Here is a 16,739-nt window from a genome sequence, read left to right as displayed (position 1 = left end):
CTGAGGTTATGAACCTAGTTTTGCTTGATATTCAACATTATTCTGGAGAAGACAATGGCAACACATTCCAGTTCTTACATGAACAATCTCCTGAATGAAGGAGCCTGGTAGGCTACAATCCATGGGGTCGGTGAGAGTCGGATGCGACTGAGCGACTTCACTTTCACTTTTCACTTTCATGCATTGGAGAAGGAAATAACAACCCACTCCAGTGTTCTTGCCTGGAGAATCCGAAGGACGGGGAGCCTGGCGGGCTGCTGTCTATGGGGTTGCACAGAGTTGGACACTACTGAAGCGACTTAGCAGCAGCAGCAGCAACATTATTCAATCTTTCTCTACCTCAGTAGCTTCTTTTATTTGCTGACTAAACAAAAACTACAATTTTGCAATTGTGGCTCTATAATTAATTACATTTATATTGTTTACAAAACTTTAAAAATATTCTGTAATATTTATTTATTCAATTAACTGTGCATTTTCATAATCACTATTATTCAAAATTGTTCATACTGTTATAAATATAATTTTATGCCAAACTGAAGTCTACATTCTCAAGGATGATCTAAAATAAATTAATATATATATTTTTGTTTCTTCTCCTAGGGTACAAACTTATGGATGGAAAAAATAGAGTCTCTTTATTGAATCAGTTATGCTGGTTTCCAAAATTCATGTGTGCCCCCGAAATATTTTATTCTTAATGGAATTCCTGGTCTGGAAAGAGTACATGAATGGATCTCCCTCCCATTCTGCACAATGTTTATCATCTCCCTTCTGGGAAACCTTGGCCTTGTGTATCTCATTCATCATGAAGAGTCCTTACATCATCCAATGTATTTTTTTCTGGCAATGCTCTCCCTCGTTGATCTCTTTACCTGTACCACTACCCTACCCAATGCATTCTGCATCTTCTGGTTCAATCTCAAGGAAATTAACTTCAATGCTTGTTTAGTCCAGATGTTCTTTGTCCATGGGTTCACAGGTGTGGAGTCTGGGGTGCTCATGCTCATGGCTCTGGACCGCTATGTGGCCATTTGCTACCCACTGCGCTATGCTACCATACTCACTAACCCTATCATTGCCAAAGCTGGACTTGTCACCTTCCTGAGGGGTGCATTGCTGATGATTCCTTTTCCATTCTTGGTTAAGCGTTTGCCCTTCTGCCAAAGCAATATTATCTCCCATACATATTGTGACCACATGTCGGTGGTGAAGTTATCCTGCGCCAGTATCAAGGTCAATGTCATCTATGGTCTGGTGGTTGCCCTCCTGATTGGAGTGTTTGATATCTGCTGCATATCTGTATCGTACACTATGATCCTTCGGGCGGTGGTCAGTCTCTCCTCAGCAGATGCTCGGCAGAAAGCCTTCAGCACCTGCACTGCCCATATATCTGCCATTATTGTCACTTATGTTCCAGCATTCTTCACTTTCTTTACCCACCGTTTTGGAGGACACGCTATTCCCTCTTCTCTTCACATCATTGTGGCTAATCTTTATCTTCTTCTTCCCCCAACTCTCAACCCCATTTTTACGGGGTAAAGACAAAACAGATTCGAGACAATGTCATAAAGCTCTTGCAGGGTGAGAAAGGGGCAAGTACTCAGGACAATTAAAATGAGATAGAATGAAGATGAATGAAAAACAACATAGAAGAAACTCATGTGTGATATTGAGTCTTTTCTATGATCTATGTTTTTTGCAACTACAGTGGGAAAAGTTACAGATAATTCTGGATGTATATTCCAGTGACTCCCCATATTTTTTTCCTCTATCACTAGTTTGAACCAAGTCATTGATATTGGTTCATTACAACTTTCCTCTTAATGTATTCATATAGGATATTTTCTTAACCTTGTGAGAGTTAAATGTCTTGTCTGTGATTATAATCTTCCTTTGTTCTTCAATTGTTAAGTCATGTCCAACTCTCTTGCAACCCCATGGACTGTGGCCTGACAGACTCTTCTGTCCATGGAATTTCCAAGGCAAGGATACTGGAGTGGGTTTCCAATTCATTCTCCATGTAATCATCCTTATGGATAAGAAATTAAATGGCTTTTCAGGACATTTTCCAGGCTAGGCAGTCATTGAAGTAAAAATTCAGTTTATGAATTACACTGATAATATACAGGCAAAATGGCAGTCACTGATTTTTTTTAAAATGGCACTTAGTAAACATCATATTGTAAAAAGCATGCAGACCAATTTACTGAAGAAATAAATATGTAATCTACAGCTTCAGTTCAGTTCACTTCAGTCACTCAGTCATTTCCAACTCTTTGCGACCCCATGAATCGCAGCACACCAGGCCTCCCTGTCCATCACCAACTCCCGGAGTTCACTAAGACTCACCTCCATCGAGTCAGTGATGCCATCCAGCCATCTCATCCTCTGTCATCCCCTTCTCCTCCTGCCCCCAATCCCTCCCAGCATCAGAATCTTTTCCAATGAGTCAACTCTTCGTGTGAGGTGGTCAAAGTACTGGAGTTACAGCTTTAGCATCATTCCTTCCAAAGAAATCCCAGGGCTGATCTCCTTTAGAATGGACTGGTTGGATCTTCTTGCAGTCCAAGGGACTCTCAAGAGTCGTCTCCAACACCACAGTTCAAAAGCATCAATTCTTCAGTGCTCAGCATTCTTCACAGTCCAACTCTCACATCCATACATGGCCACAGGAAAACCATAGCCTTGACTAGACGGACCTTTGTTGGCAAAGTAATGTCTCTGCTTTTGAATATGCTATCTAGGTTGGTCATAACTTTTCTCCCAAAGAGTAAGTGTCTTTTAATTTCATGGCTGCAGTCACCATCTGCAGTGATTTTGGAACTCCCAAAAATAAAGTCTGACACTGTTTCCACTGTTTTCCCATCTATTTCCCAAGAAGTGATAGGACCAGATGCCATGATCTTCATTTTCTGAATGTTGAGCTTTAAGACAACTTTTTCATTCTCCACTTTCACTTTCATCAAGAGGCTTTTGAGTTCGTCTTCACTTTCTGCCATAAGACTGGTGTCATCTGCATATCTGAGGTTATTGATATTTCTCCCAGCAATCTTGATTCCAGCTTGTGCTTCTTCCAGTCCAGCGTTTCTCATGATGTACTCTGCATAGAAGTTAAATAAGCAGAGTGACAATATACAGCCTTAACATACTCCTTTTCCTATTTGGAACCAGTCTGTTGTTCCATGTCCAGTTCTAACTGTTGCTTCCTGACCTGCATACGGGTTTCTCAAGAGGCAGTTTAGGTGGTCTAGTATTCCCATCTCTTTCAGAATTGTCCACAGTTTATTGTGATCCACACAGTAAAAGGCTTTGGCACAGTCAATGAAGAAGAAATAGATGTTTTTCTGGACTCTCTTGCTTTTTCCATGATCCAGCGGATGTTGGCAATTTGATCTCTGGTTCCTCTGCCTTTCCTAAAACTAGCTTTAACATCTGGAAGTTCACTGTTCAGTATTGCTGAAGCCTAGCTTGGAGAATTTTGAGCATTACTTTACTAGCGTGTGAGATGAGGACAATTGTGCAGTAGTTTGAGCATTCTTTGGCATTGCCTTTTTTTTTGGGATTGGAATGAAAACTGACCTTTTCCAGTCCTGTGGCCACTGCTCAGTTTTCCAAATTTGCTGGCATATTGAGTGCAGCACTTTCACAGCATCATCTTTCAGGATTTGAAATAGCTCAACTGGTATGCCATCACCTCCATTAGCTTTGTTCATAGTGATGCTTTCTAAGGCCCACTTGACTTCACATTCCAGGATGTCTGGCTCTAGGTCAGTGATCACACCATCATGATTATCTATAGCTTAGCTTTTAAAAAAAATACATGAAATATACATCTCAAAACAGCTATGTTGTTTCAGAATATGGATTTATTTTTCCTTTACTGATTGAGGCTTTTTCTCTATTAAATAAAATGACGTATCTATAATGCCGATGGAAACTACATAAGTAATGCTCACAACTACCAATTTTATAAAAACATCTTGAATATAATCTCTACTGTAATTCCCAATTCAATAATTTATTTTTCTTGGTTCACCGATAATAATCTACCTTGCTTCTCCCTTTCTATCCCAGGAGTTTCTAATGCAACATGCATTGAGGTGTTGTCCATGAAGCCCTGAGAAGCTCAAGACCATTTGGGAAAAGATGTGTGAAGTCACAACAATTTTCATAGAAATATTAAGGTTTTTTTGGCCCTTTTCAGTTTCATTCTCTTACTAATGTACAAAGGGATTTTCTAGAGTCCATATGATGTGAGATTATCACTGTAAAAATTAAGGATGTCTACATTTGGAAGATCTGCATAGCACAGTGAGCCAATATTTCCAAATGACAAATTTTGATCCCAACCAGGGAATCGAATCTACATCTTCTGCATTGGTAGACAGATTCTTTACTGCTGAGGAATCAGGGAAGCCCTATCTCTTAATTATTTGTGCTCTATTCATAAGAATTCAGCTCTTATGTTTGAGATAAAAATCCTATTTATGTCTTTCATCTTTCCTTTTGATAGTTCTAGTGCTTATTATTAAAACTGATTTTATTGTTACATAAGAACAACTTTATGCTCCATTTGCAATTCATTTGCAAAATTCTTAATGATCCAAGCTGATACCAAATATTGTAGTATTGACCATAATTACATTAGACTTTTTCCAAAATGAATTTTAAATGATTTCAATACATGAGAGTTTAAGTTTTGTGGAAACTGGGCTCATATTATTCTGTGGGAGACTTATATTAACACAAGAACATGGTCACTTATTTATAAGTACATTATCATACTACATGTTGCCTATTCCCATTTCTAAACTCTAAAAAAAAGCTTCTTCCTCACTAGTCAGTTCTCAATTTTACACCTCATTTCTTTTCCTAATATGATGGTTTGTTTCTTCAAGTAGATTTTCTTATCTAAAATGGATGAAATGCAGTCACAAGCACATGCCCTAGAATGAAGCAAGTATATTAGATTCTTATCCTGAGAACAATGGGAAGGTAGGTGAAAAACAACCACTGTGACCATGAAGAACTATTTTCTTGTGTTTCCCCCACTTCTTCTAGTTACAGGGGTTGATTCATACCTGACATCCACCATGAAAGATCCAAAGGATCCTATTTGCTTTTAGAAAAATCACTACAGAGGGATGGTGTGGGGAGGGAGGAGGGAGGAGGGTTCAGGATGGGGAGCGTATGTATACCTGTGGCGGATTCGTTTTGATGTTTGGCAAAACTAATACAGTGTTTCAGGTTTAAAAATAAAATAAAATTAAATTAAAGACCTTAAAAAAAAAGAAAAATCAGTACATAGTCATTGTGGGAAGTCACACTGAATTGCAGCCTGAGAAATGGGCAAAAACATTTTCAGAAAATTTAGTCTTTTACTGCACTTCTGCCTTTAAATGTGGGGTAGAATCAAGCCAGGGTTTCTGAGGATACAATAATGAATTAATGTACACTCATAGTCTCTCTCTGCTTTATCCTAGCACAACCAACAGCAGCAAATACCCTACTCTTAATCCCACATTCATATGTCCTTTAATACCTTAGTTTCTGGATAGCAAAAAAGCTGAATGCAATTGGGTCCAGGTGTTCAGGACATCAGTTAAAAAAAAAAAAAAAAAGCACTATTCCATAATAGCTGTACATTACCATCCTCAACTTTTAAATCCCTTGATATTTGTACTTCTTAACTGAATATTTAGAGATTAGGATGAGTGTTATATATCCCAGAGGATAAGTGCAAAACACTCGAGATGCAAGTACTGGTATGGGAATTAAGGTAATTTTAATTAGAGAAGGAAAAGTGTGGAAATTTTCCATTCTTACTATGAAGTGATACATAAGTAAGAGCATTGTTTCATCTGCATGTATCTATATTTGTGTGCTTTTGTCTGAGATATATAAATACAGAATAAAAATGATCATAATTTAACGAGTATTAGAAATTTTACTATGTATTTTTACTTCTTATTGTGTCAAATCTCTAAGCACACAAGTTGAAAACATTTACAATGTTTTTGAAAGTTTCAATCACTCACCTGTACATTCGTTTATGTGTTCCTTTGTATATCTATCTTACTTTCAAGTGAGGATAATGATAAATATTATGACACTTTAGAAGTTCATCAAAATTTCAGGCTTACTCTGCTTAGATATTAAGTTAAGAAAATTTAGATGCCCAAATTTGAGATAATAATGATGATGGTGTTAATATCAAAAACAATAATAAAGCACAACTGATTCGAAATTTATATTCTTTAATTAGACAATAAGTGTAGTGGGTCTAAATGTTTATGAATTAAAAGAATAAAAAAAGATTTCAGAATTAGATAAATCTAAACCTTAAATTCTATAATGTAAAGAACCCCCGTGCCAATGCAGGAGACGTGAGTTTGATCCCTGGGTCAGGAAGATCCCCTGAAGGAAGAAAACTTCAAGAAGGAAGTGCAACCAACTCGACTTTTCTTGCCTGGAAAATTCCATGGACAGAGGAGCCCGACAGGCTACAGTCCATGGGATCAGAAGGAGTCGGAAATGGCGGAGCATGCATGCACACATACCACATCTCTATCCATTCATCTGTTGATGGATGGTTGTGTTACTTTCATGTCTTGCTATTGTAAATAGTGCTACTATGAACAGTGGAGGGGCATGTGCTGATACATTTTTAGTGTATATTTTCTACATATGAGTTTGAAAATAATACTTGAAAAATACCATATTAAAACATAGTTATGGCATTTTCAATTGACTTTATAGACTAAGCAAATTTAAAACATGATTATTCATCAGTATTATAATTAAATAAAAGTGCTACCTTGTTTTTACATAATATATTTAACATTTTTCTATTCTTGGACATATATGTTCCTTTAACTTATAGGAAATAATGCAATAAATACATATGTTGAAAATAAATTTTATACTATGTTTTCATTTTATTATTTCTTATAGAATTATTATTTCTTATAGAAGTGAAAATTACATACCATCAAACTACCCATTTATATGATTTAAAAATGCACAGCACTATATTGACAGCGCTGTGCAAAGTTCAGCACTGTGTAATCCCAGAACAGTTTCAATTCCTCATAAAGAAATCCATAACTATTCCTCAGTCACTCCAAATTAAACAGTGCCCCCAGCCTCTGGAATCAGTCAATTTACTTTCTGATTCAATAGATATATCTATTCTGGACACTGATATAATGAAGTTATACAACTTGTAGCATTTTACGTATTTTTTTTTCACTTAGCAGAATTCTTTCTTCAATGCAACAACATGTACCCATACTTTGTCCTTGTGAGGAATGATAATGATCTCTTATGGTTATGCTCATAAATTCAGCAGGTGATGGATATTTGGATTCTTCCTATTGTTTTGGCAGATAATGTTGCTATGAACATTAGTGTACATAGTTTTGCTTTAACTTCTGTTTTGAATATTTTAGGTATAGATCTAAGAATTGAATTTCTGAATAAGTTTGGAATTGTGCTCAACTTTCTGATTAGTTGTCAAGCTATTTTCCTCATTTATGATGTGATTTGATATTTCCACCATTAATATACAAGGGCTCCAATGTGGAGCCCTATGGCACAAAGGTGCCATAACTTGTTAATATCATTAAAAAAGAATATAGCCATTTAAGAATATATAGGGTATTTTATTGTGGTTTTGACCTGTGTTCATCTAATGACTAAGGATGTTGGGGATCTCTTTCTGTGCTTGTTGGCCTTTGCATGTCTTCTTTAGAGAAATGTACATTCAAGTACTTGGTCTTATATTATATCTATTATTATAAAAAAGATAATAATACACATCATAAAATCAATGCACAAATGGCAGGAGTGAGTGTTAACCTGTCAGCAATTATATGAGAAGTACGTGGATAAATACTTCCATTAAAGAGAAGAAAATGGCAGATGTCTGTGCTAACGAATGTGATTAAATGCTGTCCAATGTTTAACCAGGACAACTAGGCAAGAAAATGAAGTGTTTATTCAACTTATCTTTCTCTTGGATTTCTTGAGGCAGTCATCATTATATTATTCTTGATGAAGATTTTCTTTGAAAAACATGGTTAAATTATTGGTTTTACTATTTTTTTTGAAGTTTCATTAGCTGTAACCAATTACTTATACTAACTGGAAATGTCAGTGTTTCTTAGTTCTTCTGTCATCTGCAATCCTTGGAGGATCTAATATATATGTGTGTGTGTGTGTGTGGTGGAAAATTACAAAGGTGAGTGTTCTCTCCAAATTAGTTGCCTTTGAAATCCAGCTTAAAAACCTTATATAAACCTTGTCTGAGCTCCTTGTTTTTGAGTGCATAGACCATGGGGTTGAGGGCAGGAGGAAAAACGTTTTTGAATACATTGAGTAGAACTGGGATGAGGGGAAATGTCATTGCTGCACTGTGGTAATGGAAATGATAAGGATGGTTGTGTGGAAGAAACTGATTAGAATGAGGTGGCAAGTGCAGGTACTTAAGGCCTTGTATACAGCTTCTGCTGAATTCAGCTTTAACACGGAATTAAGAATCAAAGCATACATAGGATATAAAAATCAAACTCAAGTCATTACCCATGAATGTCCAGGGGAGAAATAGACGGTAGATACTGTTAATTGTTCTATAATCACAGGATGGACTAGTGACGCCAAGATTAGAGCACAGGCAGTGCTCAAGTTGGTTTTTTGAGGAATAGTGTCTCTGAGGAGCCAACACAGGCACTGGAATGGTAAGAAGGATGTTTCTGAGTGTCATGAACACAGTGGCTTTGACCACAAAAGAGTCAGTAATTATGGATGAATAGTGTAGTGCTCAACAAATGGCTATGTATCTATCTACAGCCATGAGGACAAAGATTCCTGATTCCATGCCCATAACACAATGTATGACATACATCTGCACAAAGCACTCAGGGAGACAGATGGTGTTAGCACTGAACCACAAGATGACCAAAATCTTGGGCATGATGTTGGTAGCCAGGCCCATGTCACCACAGCCAGGATGCCCAGGAAAGAATACATAGGCCGGTGCAGTGTTGCCTCCTGATTGGTGATGATCAGGATAAGGATGTTGGCACTGAGAGCTAAGAGGTAGAGCAGGGGCAGGGGCAGGGAAAGCCAGTGCTGCCAGCTGTGAATGCCTGAGATCCCAACAGAATGAACTCAGAGACCTGGATCTTTGAACTGTTGGAGTGTCTGAGATCCTGGAACATCTTCACTAAGAGGAAAAGTATTCAACATTACAATCTTAATAATTTCTCTGACAATGTTTGAGTAGGAGTTACCCACATCCATGATATTGTAGGTGGTGATGGCAGGGAGTTACTGTAATTTTAAAATTCTGGTAAAGAATCTGCTTACAGTGCAGGAGACCTGGTTTCAACCCCTGAGTCAGGAAGATTCCCTGGAGAAGGGAATGGCCACCCACTCCAATATTCTTAACTGGAGAATTCCATGGACAGAGGAGCCTGGTAGGCTACAGTCCATGGGGCTGCAAAGAGTCAGACACTGACTGAGCACCTAACACTATTCACACTAATTCTCATCCCAGCACTAACATTTATTGTATATTTCCAGTGAAACAGGAACTGTGACAGTTCATTATATGTTAATTCAGCTAATCAAAACCCTAACATCAAACCATTAGGCAGTTCACATTACTTTCAACTTCTCATGATTGAGGAATAGAACTTTAGAGAAAATCAGGACCTTGGTTATTATCTTCAGCCTGGAAGTCATGGAAACTGGACAAGATGAAAGTCCTCTGATATCATAGCTTGGACTCTTGAATTTGGTTTTGCTAAAGTGTTGGATGATGCTGTTTAGTTGTTAAGTCAAGTCGAACTCTTTTGAGACCCCACATACTGTAGTACGGCAAACTCAACCCATGGGATTTCCCTGGGCTGTAGTGGATTGCTATTTCCTTCTCCAAGGGAATCTTTCTGACTCGGGGATTGAACCCATGTTTCCTGCTTACAGGCAGATTCTTTACCACTGAGCCACCAGGGAAGTGTTTGATTATCAGAAACATAATGAATGCAATGAGTGTAGAGATTTTTATGCATGAAGATATTTAAGTAGCAGGTTAGAATATATGTTTTGAAATAACTTTCAAGTACTTGAGATTTTGTGAAATAATCATGTGAATTATTTAATTTTAATTGAAATGTATGAATTAATTTAGTATACATATATTCTAGTTAGGAAACTGATGTTAAAAATTGCTCATGACTTGTCTAAAATTGATTAACAGTAAGAGAAATGTGATTTAGGGCTCTCACTTATACACAATTGATTCTGTTTTTTAATAACTTTCCCCTACTTGACAAATTTTAATTCTTGGAGCATTCTAGATAGTCATAAAACAAAGAATGGAGCATCAGACCTTCAAAAATTTGTATGAGATAAATATTTTGAAAATTACATGACTAAATCAAGTTAGTGTATATCTACATTAATTTATTAATTTAATCATTTAATCTAAAAACAGAAACAAATTTTTATGATGAATATTTCCTAAATATTTGCTCTTTATTACTTTTTCCTTTCAATAATTTAAATCTTAAAAATGCATTTCACGATATCAAGTATTTGAAAAATGTTATGGTTTGAAATTATGGTATCTACAGTACAACAGTGTGGGTATACACCAGCTGAGTATATTCATCTTCATCTAAGTGATGGTATTTTATCATATTGATAACAAAGAATAGTAGATTAAAGAACTTATATATTTATACATATTGTTCTTTTCTACTTCATATGTATTATTTTAATAACTTCTAAATATCAATAGTTTATTTGTGTAGTCTGCATTGTCTTTATCTTTAATACTGGAATTATTTCTCAAATGTCATACTGTTTTGACTATTAATTGATGATTAACTCACACATTTCAGAAAGCTGATTTCAGAAAAATACCTACCCATCTGCATCCAGGAGAAATATGTAAGTGGTTTTCAGTGTTCCTGATATTGAGTAGTAGAAGGACACTGCCTGTCTTACACCTAAATATGAGTATTGGATTCACCTTGTCATTTTTTTAAATTTATTTTTATTGAAGGATAATTGCTTTACAGAATTTTGAGGTTTTTAGTCAAATCTCAACATGAATCAGCCATAGGGATACATATATCCCCTTCCTTTCGAAACTGCCTCCCATCTCCCTCCTCTTCCCACCCCTTAGGTTGATACAGAATCCCTGTTTGAGTCTCCTGAGCCATACAGAAAATTCCCGTTGGCCATCTATTTTACATATGGCAATGCAAGTTTCCATGTTACTCTTTCCATACATCTCACCCTCTTCTCCCCTCTCCCCATGGTCATAAATCTGTTCTCTATGTCTGTTTCTCCATTGTTGCCCTGTAAATAAATTATTCAGTACCCTTTTTCTAGATCCTGTATCTATGCATTAGAATACGGTATTTATCTTTCTCTTTCTGACTCACTTCACTCTATAATAGGTTCTAGGTTCATCCACTTCATTAGAACTGACTCAAATGTGTTCCTTTTTATGGCTGAGTAATATTCCATTGTGTATATGTACCACAACTTCTTTATCCATTCTCTGTTGATGGACATCTAGGTTGCTTCCATGTTCTAGCTATTGTAAATAGTGCTGCAATGAACAACGGGATACATGTGTCTCTTTCAGTTCTGGTTTCCTCAGGGTATTTGCCTAGGAGTGGGATTGCTGGGTCACATGGTGGTTTTATTCCTAGTTTTTTAGGATTTTTTTTGTTTTTGATGTCTTCTCCTCAGGCTTCATCACACCTGATATATTTGCATTCATAGCACATATTAATGTTCTCTCCCTGAGAATAAATTTTCAGTCATCATAAGAGGGTTGATAACATTGTTTAAAATAGTGAAGGAATCAAGATATAAAGTTGTCATATATTAATTTTTCTACCTACTTCCCTGTTTTATCTTCAGGTAATCACAATGAAAGATGACAGTTTAGATACTGCACAAAGTAACTTGTTTGAAAGTAGCAAAGTAACATAGAATGAGCTACTTAATAAGTTCTCTTCAAAGACTTTCCTTGTGCCATGACAAATTCTTAGAGTCATAAAGAAGTAGAGGGTAATAAAACTGAGCAAAATTTGGAGGAGATTCTGAGAATTTTCAAAGAGGAAAAGAGAAATGGTCTTAACTGAGTCATGGTGGGGATTTTGCTAGATCCGTTTTTTCTTCCTTTTTTCCTTTCTTCCATCCTTCCTTTTTTTCTTACTCTTTATTCTGGTGCTGTGTGCTATTTCCTACTGATATTATTATGTTCACTGATATTATGACATATCATATAATATTATACAATATGTTATGTTCACCAATACTATTATCTTTGTGATTTTGAGTTATTCTGTTATATTTTGCCCCTCCTACCACCAAATCTAACTTTAAGCATGAACTTCCTTAGGAATATTCAACTCTCTCTCAGAAAGGACAGAAGCCAAAATTTGTATTTTCTAATATTGAGTTTGCCAAAAAAAAATCATTCAGATTTTCCTTAAGATATTATAGATAAACCCAAACAAACATTTGGCCAACTCAACATGATGTAGTTGCAAGAAAAGATAGGCTTTCTAGGTAAGAAATATATGTATCTGTGGATCAATATCTCTTTCTATTTTAAAATCATGGTATTAAAAAATATTGATATCTTAAATTCACCAGAATTTAACCAAAATGTTAAAATTTGGAAAAAACGTTCAGTTCAGTCACTTAGTAGTGTCCGACTCTTTGTGACCCCATGGAGTGCAGCACACCAGGCTTCCCTGTCCATTACCAACTCCTGGAATTTACCCAAAATGATGTCCATTGAGTCACTGATGCCATCCAACCATCTCACCCTCTGCCATCACCTTCTCATCCCGCCTTCAATCTTTCCCAGCATCAGGATGTTTTCAAATGAGCCGGTTCTTTGCATCAGTTGGCCAAAGTATTTGAGTTTCAGTTTTAGCACAGTCCTTCAAATGAATATTCAGAACTGATTTCCCTTAGGATGGATTGGTTGGATCTCCTTGCTTTCCAAACGACTCTCAAGAGTCTGCTCCGGCACCACAGTTTGACTAGATGGACATTTGTTGGCAATGTAATGTCTCTGGTTTTTACTATGCTCTCTAGGCTGGTCATAGCTTTTCTTCCAAGGAGCAAGGGTCTTTTAATTTCATGTCTGCAGTCACCATCTACAGTGATTTTGGATCCCCCCCAAAGTAAAGTCTGTCACTGTTTCCATTGTTTCCCCATCTCTTTCCCTTGAAGTGATGGGACCAGATGCCACGATCTTAGTTTTCTGAATGTTGAACTTTAAGCCAACTTTTTCACTTTCCTCTTTCAGTTTCATCAAGAGGCTGTTTAGTTCTTCTTCACTTTCTGCCATAAGGGTGGTGTCATCTGCATTTCTGAGGTTATTTATACTTCTCCCGGAAATCTTGATTCCAGCTTGTGCTTCATCCAGTCTGATATTTTACATGATGTACTCTGCATATAAATTAAATAAGCAGGGTGACAATATACAGTCTTGAAATACTCCTTTTCCTATTTGTAACCAGTCTGTTGTTCCATGTCCAGTTCTAACAGTTGCTTCTTGACCTGCATACAGATTTCTCAAGAGGCAGATCAGGTGGTCTGGTACTCCAAACTCTTTAAGAATTTTCCACAGTTTGTTGTGATTCACACAGTCAAAGGCTTTGGCATAGTCAATAAAGCAGAAGTTGATGTTTTTCTGGAACTCTCGCTTTCTCAATGATGCAACGAATGTTGGCAATTTGATCACAATGTATTTATGTTTATATTTCCATTGTCTAGCAAGCTGGCATGAATGTACTTGATATCAAAAAATATTTTTAAGTGGATGAACAAGTTAATAAATAAATCAAATTGTGTAAGACTTTAAGAATCATTACACTGTTTTTTAAATATTGTTTTGAAGTATAAGAAGGACCACCAAGAAAACACCTCAGAACGAGAGAAAATAATAGCAAACGAAAAAATAGACAAAGGATTAATTTCTAAAATATACAAGCAGCTCAAGCAACTCTCTAGCAGATAAACAAGCAATCCAATCAAAAAGTGGGCAGAAGACTTAGACATTTCTCCAAAGAAGACATACTGATGGCTAATAAACACATGAAAGTATGCTCAGTATAGCTCATTATTAGAGAAATGCAATTCAAAACTGCAATGAGATATCTCTTTACACCTGTCAGAGTGGCCATCATCAAAAGGTCTACAAACAATAAGAGGGTATGAAGAAAAGGAAACCCACTTGCACTGCTGGTGGGGATGTAAATTGATAAAGTCACTGTGGAAGACAGTACAGAGATTTCTTCAAAAACTAGGACTAAAATCACCACGTGTGCCTGTGTACATGCTGTTACTTCAGTTGTGTTTGACTCTTTGTGACCCAATGGACTCTAGCCCACCAGGCTCCTATGTCCATGGGATTCTCCAGGCAAGAACACTGGAGTGGGTTGCCATACCCTTCTCCAGGGATCTTCCTGACCCAGGGATAGAATCTGTGTCTCTTATTTCTCCTTCATTGGCAGGTGGGTTCTTTACCATTAGTGCTACCTGGGAAACCCATAAAATTACCAAATGACCCAACAAACCCACTATTGGGCATATACCTTGAGGAAACCACAATTGAAAAAGACACATGAGAACACTTTCTAACACCATACACAAAAATAAACTCAAAATGGATTAAAGATCTAAACATTAGACCAGAAACTATAAAACTCTTAGAGGAGAACATAGGCAAAACACTCTCTGACATAAATCACAGCAGGATCTTCTATGACCCACCTCCAAGAATACTGGAAATAAAAGCAAAAATAAACAAATGGGAGGGACCTAATTAAAATTAAAAGCTTCTGCATAACAAAAGAAACTATAAGCAAGGTGAAAAGACAGCCCTCAGAATGGGAGAAAATGATAGCAAATGAAGCAACTGACAAATAACTAATCTCAAAAATACACAAGCAACTCCTGCAGCTCAATTCCAGAAAAATAAATGACCCAATCAAAAGAGGGGCTAAAGAACTAAATAGATATTTCTCCAGAGAAGACATACAGATGGTTAACAAACACATGAAAAGATGCTCAACATCAATCATTATCAGAGAAATGCAAATCAAAACCACAATGAGGTCCCATTTCATGCCAGTCAGAATGGTTGCGATCCAAAAGTCTACAAGCAATAAATGCTGGAGAGGGTGTGGAGAAAAGGGAACCCTCTTACACTGTTGGTGGGAATGCAAACTAGTACAGCCACTATGGAGCACAGTGTGGAGATTCCTTTAAAAACTGGAAATAGAACTGCCATATGACCCAGCAATCCCACTACTGGGCATACACACCAAGGAAACCAGAATTAAAAGAGACACGTGTACCCCAATGTTTCACAGCACTGTTTATAATAGCCAGGACATGGAAGCAACCTAGATGTCCATCAGCAGATGAAGGGATAAGAAAGCTGTGGTACATACACACAATGGAATATTACTCAGTCATTAAAAAGAATACATTTGAATCAGTTCTAATGAGGTGGATAAAACTGAAGCCTATTATACAGAGTGAAGTAAGCCAGAAAGAAAAACACCAATATTAGTATACTAGTATACTAACACGTAAATATGGAATTTAGAAAAAGGGTAACAACAACCCTGTATGCGAGACAGCAAAAGAGACACAGATGTATAGAACAGTCTTTTGGACTCTGTGGGAGAGGGAGTGGGGGGATGATTTGGGAGAAAGGCATTGAAACATGTATAATATCATATTAGAAATGAATTGCCAGTCCAGATTCAATGCAGGATACAAGAAGCTTGGGGCTGGTGCACTGGGATGACCCAGAGGGATGGTATGCGGAGGGAAGTGGGAGGGGGGTTCAGGATGGGGAATATGCGTACACCCATGGCAGATGCATGTTGATGTATGGCAAAACCAATACAATATTGTAAAGTTTAAAAAAATTAAAAATAATTAATCTAAAAAAAAATAATAATAATTCTGGTTTCCTCAGTGTGTATGCCCAGGAGTGGGATTGCTGGGTCACAAGACAGTTCTATTTCCATTTTTTTAAGGAATCTCCACACTGTTCCTCATAGTGGCTATACTAGTTTGCATTCCCACCAAGAGTGTAAGAGGGTTCCCTTTTCTCCACACCCTCTCCAGCATTTACTGCATGTAGACTTTTGGATCGCAGCCATTCTGACTGGCATGAAATGGTACCTCATTGTGGTTTTGATTTGCATTTCTCTGATAATGAGTGATGTTGAGCATCTTTTCATGTGTTTGTTAACCATCTGTATGTCTTCTTTGGAGAAATGTCTGTTTAGTTCTTTGGCCCATTTTTTGATTGGGTCATTTATTTTTTTGAAATTGAGCTACAGGAGTTGCTTGTATATTTTTGAGATTAGTTATTTGTCAGTTGCTTCATTTGCTATTATTTTCTCCCATTCTGAAGGCTGTCTTTTCACCTTTTTGTTACAATTAAATAGAACATTGCATGCATATCTCATCAGCATGAACTCAGAGACCTGGAACTTTGAGTGGTTGGAGTCTCTAAGATCCTGAAACATCTTTCACTAAAAGGAAAAATATTCAAGATTATTATTATTATTATTAATTCCTCTGACAGTGTTTGAAAATTAGCTACCTACATTCATCATATTGTAGGTGATAGTGGTGAGTAGTCATTGTATTAATATTTTCTTATTCTC

At 36.8% G+C, this 16,739-nt stretch overlaps 1 protein-coding gene and 1 pseudogene across 1 annotated transcript; one reads left to right on the top strand and one right to left on the bottom strand.

Moving 5' to 3' along the window:
• The first annotated feature begins 756 nt into the window (after positions 1-756).
• LOC102399370 (olfactory receptor 52N5) lies at positions 757-1,542 on the top strand. Its single transcript, XM_006042605.3, has one exon. The coding sequence runs from the start codon at positions 757-759 to the stop codon at positions 1,540-1,542; it is 786 nt and encodes a 261-aa protein (XP_006042667.3).
• A 6,721-nt stretch (positions 1,543-8,263) lies between these two features.
• Positions 8,264-9,224, bottom strand: LOC112579375 (annotated as a pseudogene).
• Positions 9,225-16,739: the final 7,515 nt, after the last annotated feature.

The sequence above is a fragment of the Bubalus bubalis genome, chromosome 16, assembly GCF_019923935.1.
Source record: "Bubalus bubalis isolate 160015118507 breed Murrah chromosome 16, NDDB_SH_1, whole genome shotgun sequence".
NCBI classification, from domain to species: domain Eukaryota; kingdom Metazoa; phylum Chordata; class Mammalia; order Artiodactyla; family Bovidae; genus Bubalus; species Bubalus bubalis.
The sequence above is the reverse complement of the archived record's forward strand: the minus strand, read 5'-3'. Positions and strand labels throughout refer to the sequence as shown.

What these genes read in the sequence shown, in the direction of transcription:
- LOC102399370 (XM_006042605.3), top strand. Translation starts at nt 757, where the DNA reads ATGTTTATCATCTCCCTTCTGGGAAACCTTGGCCTTGTGTATCTCATT.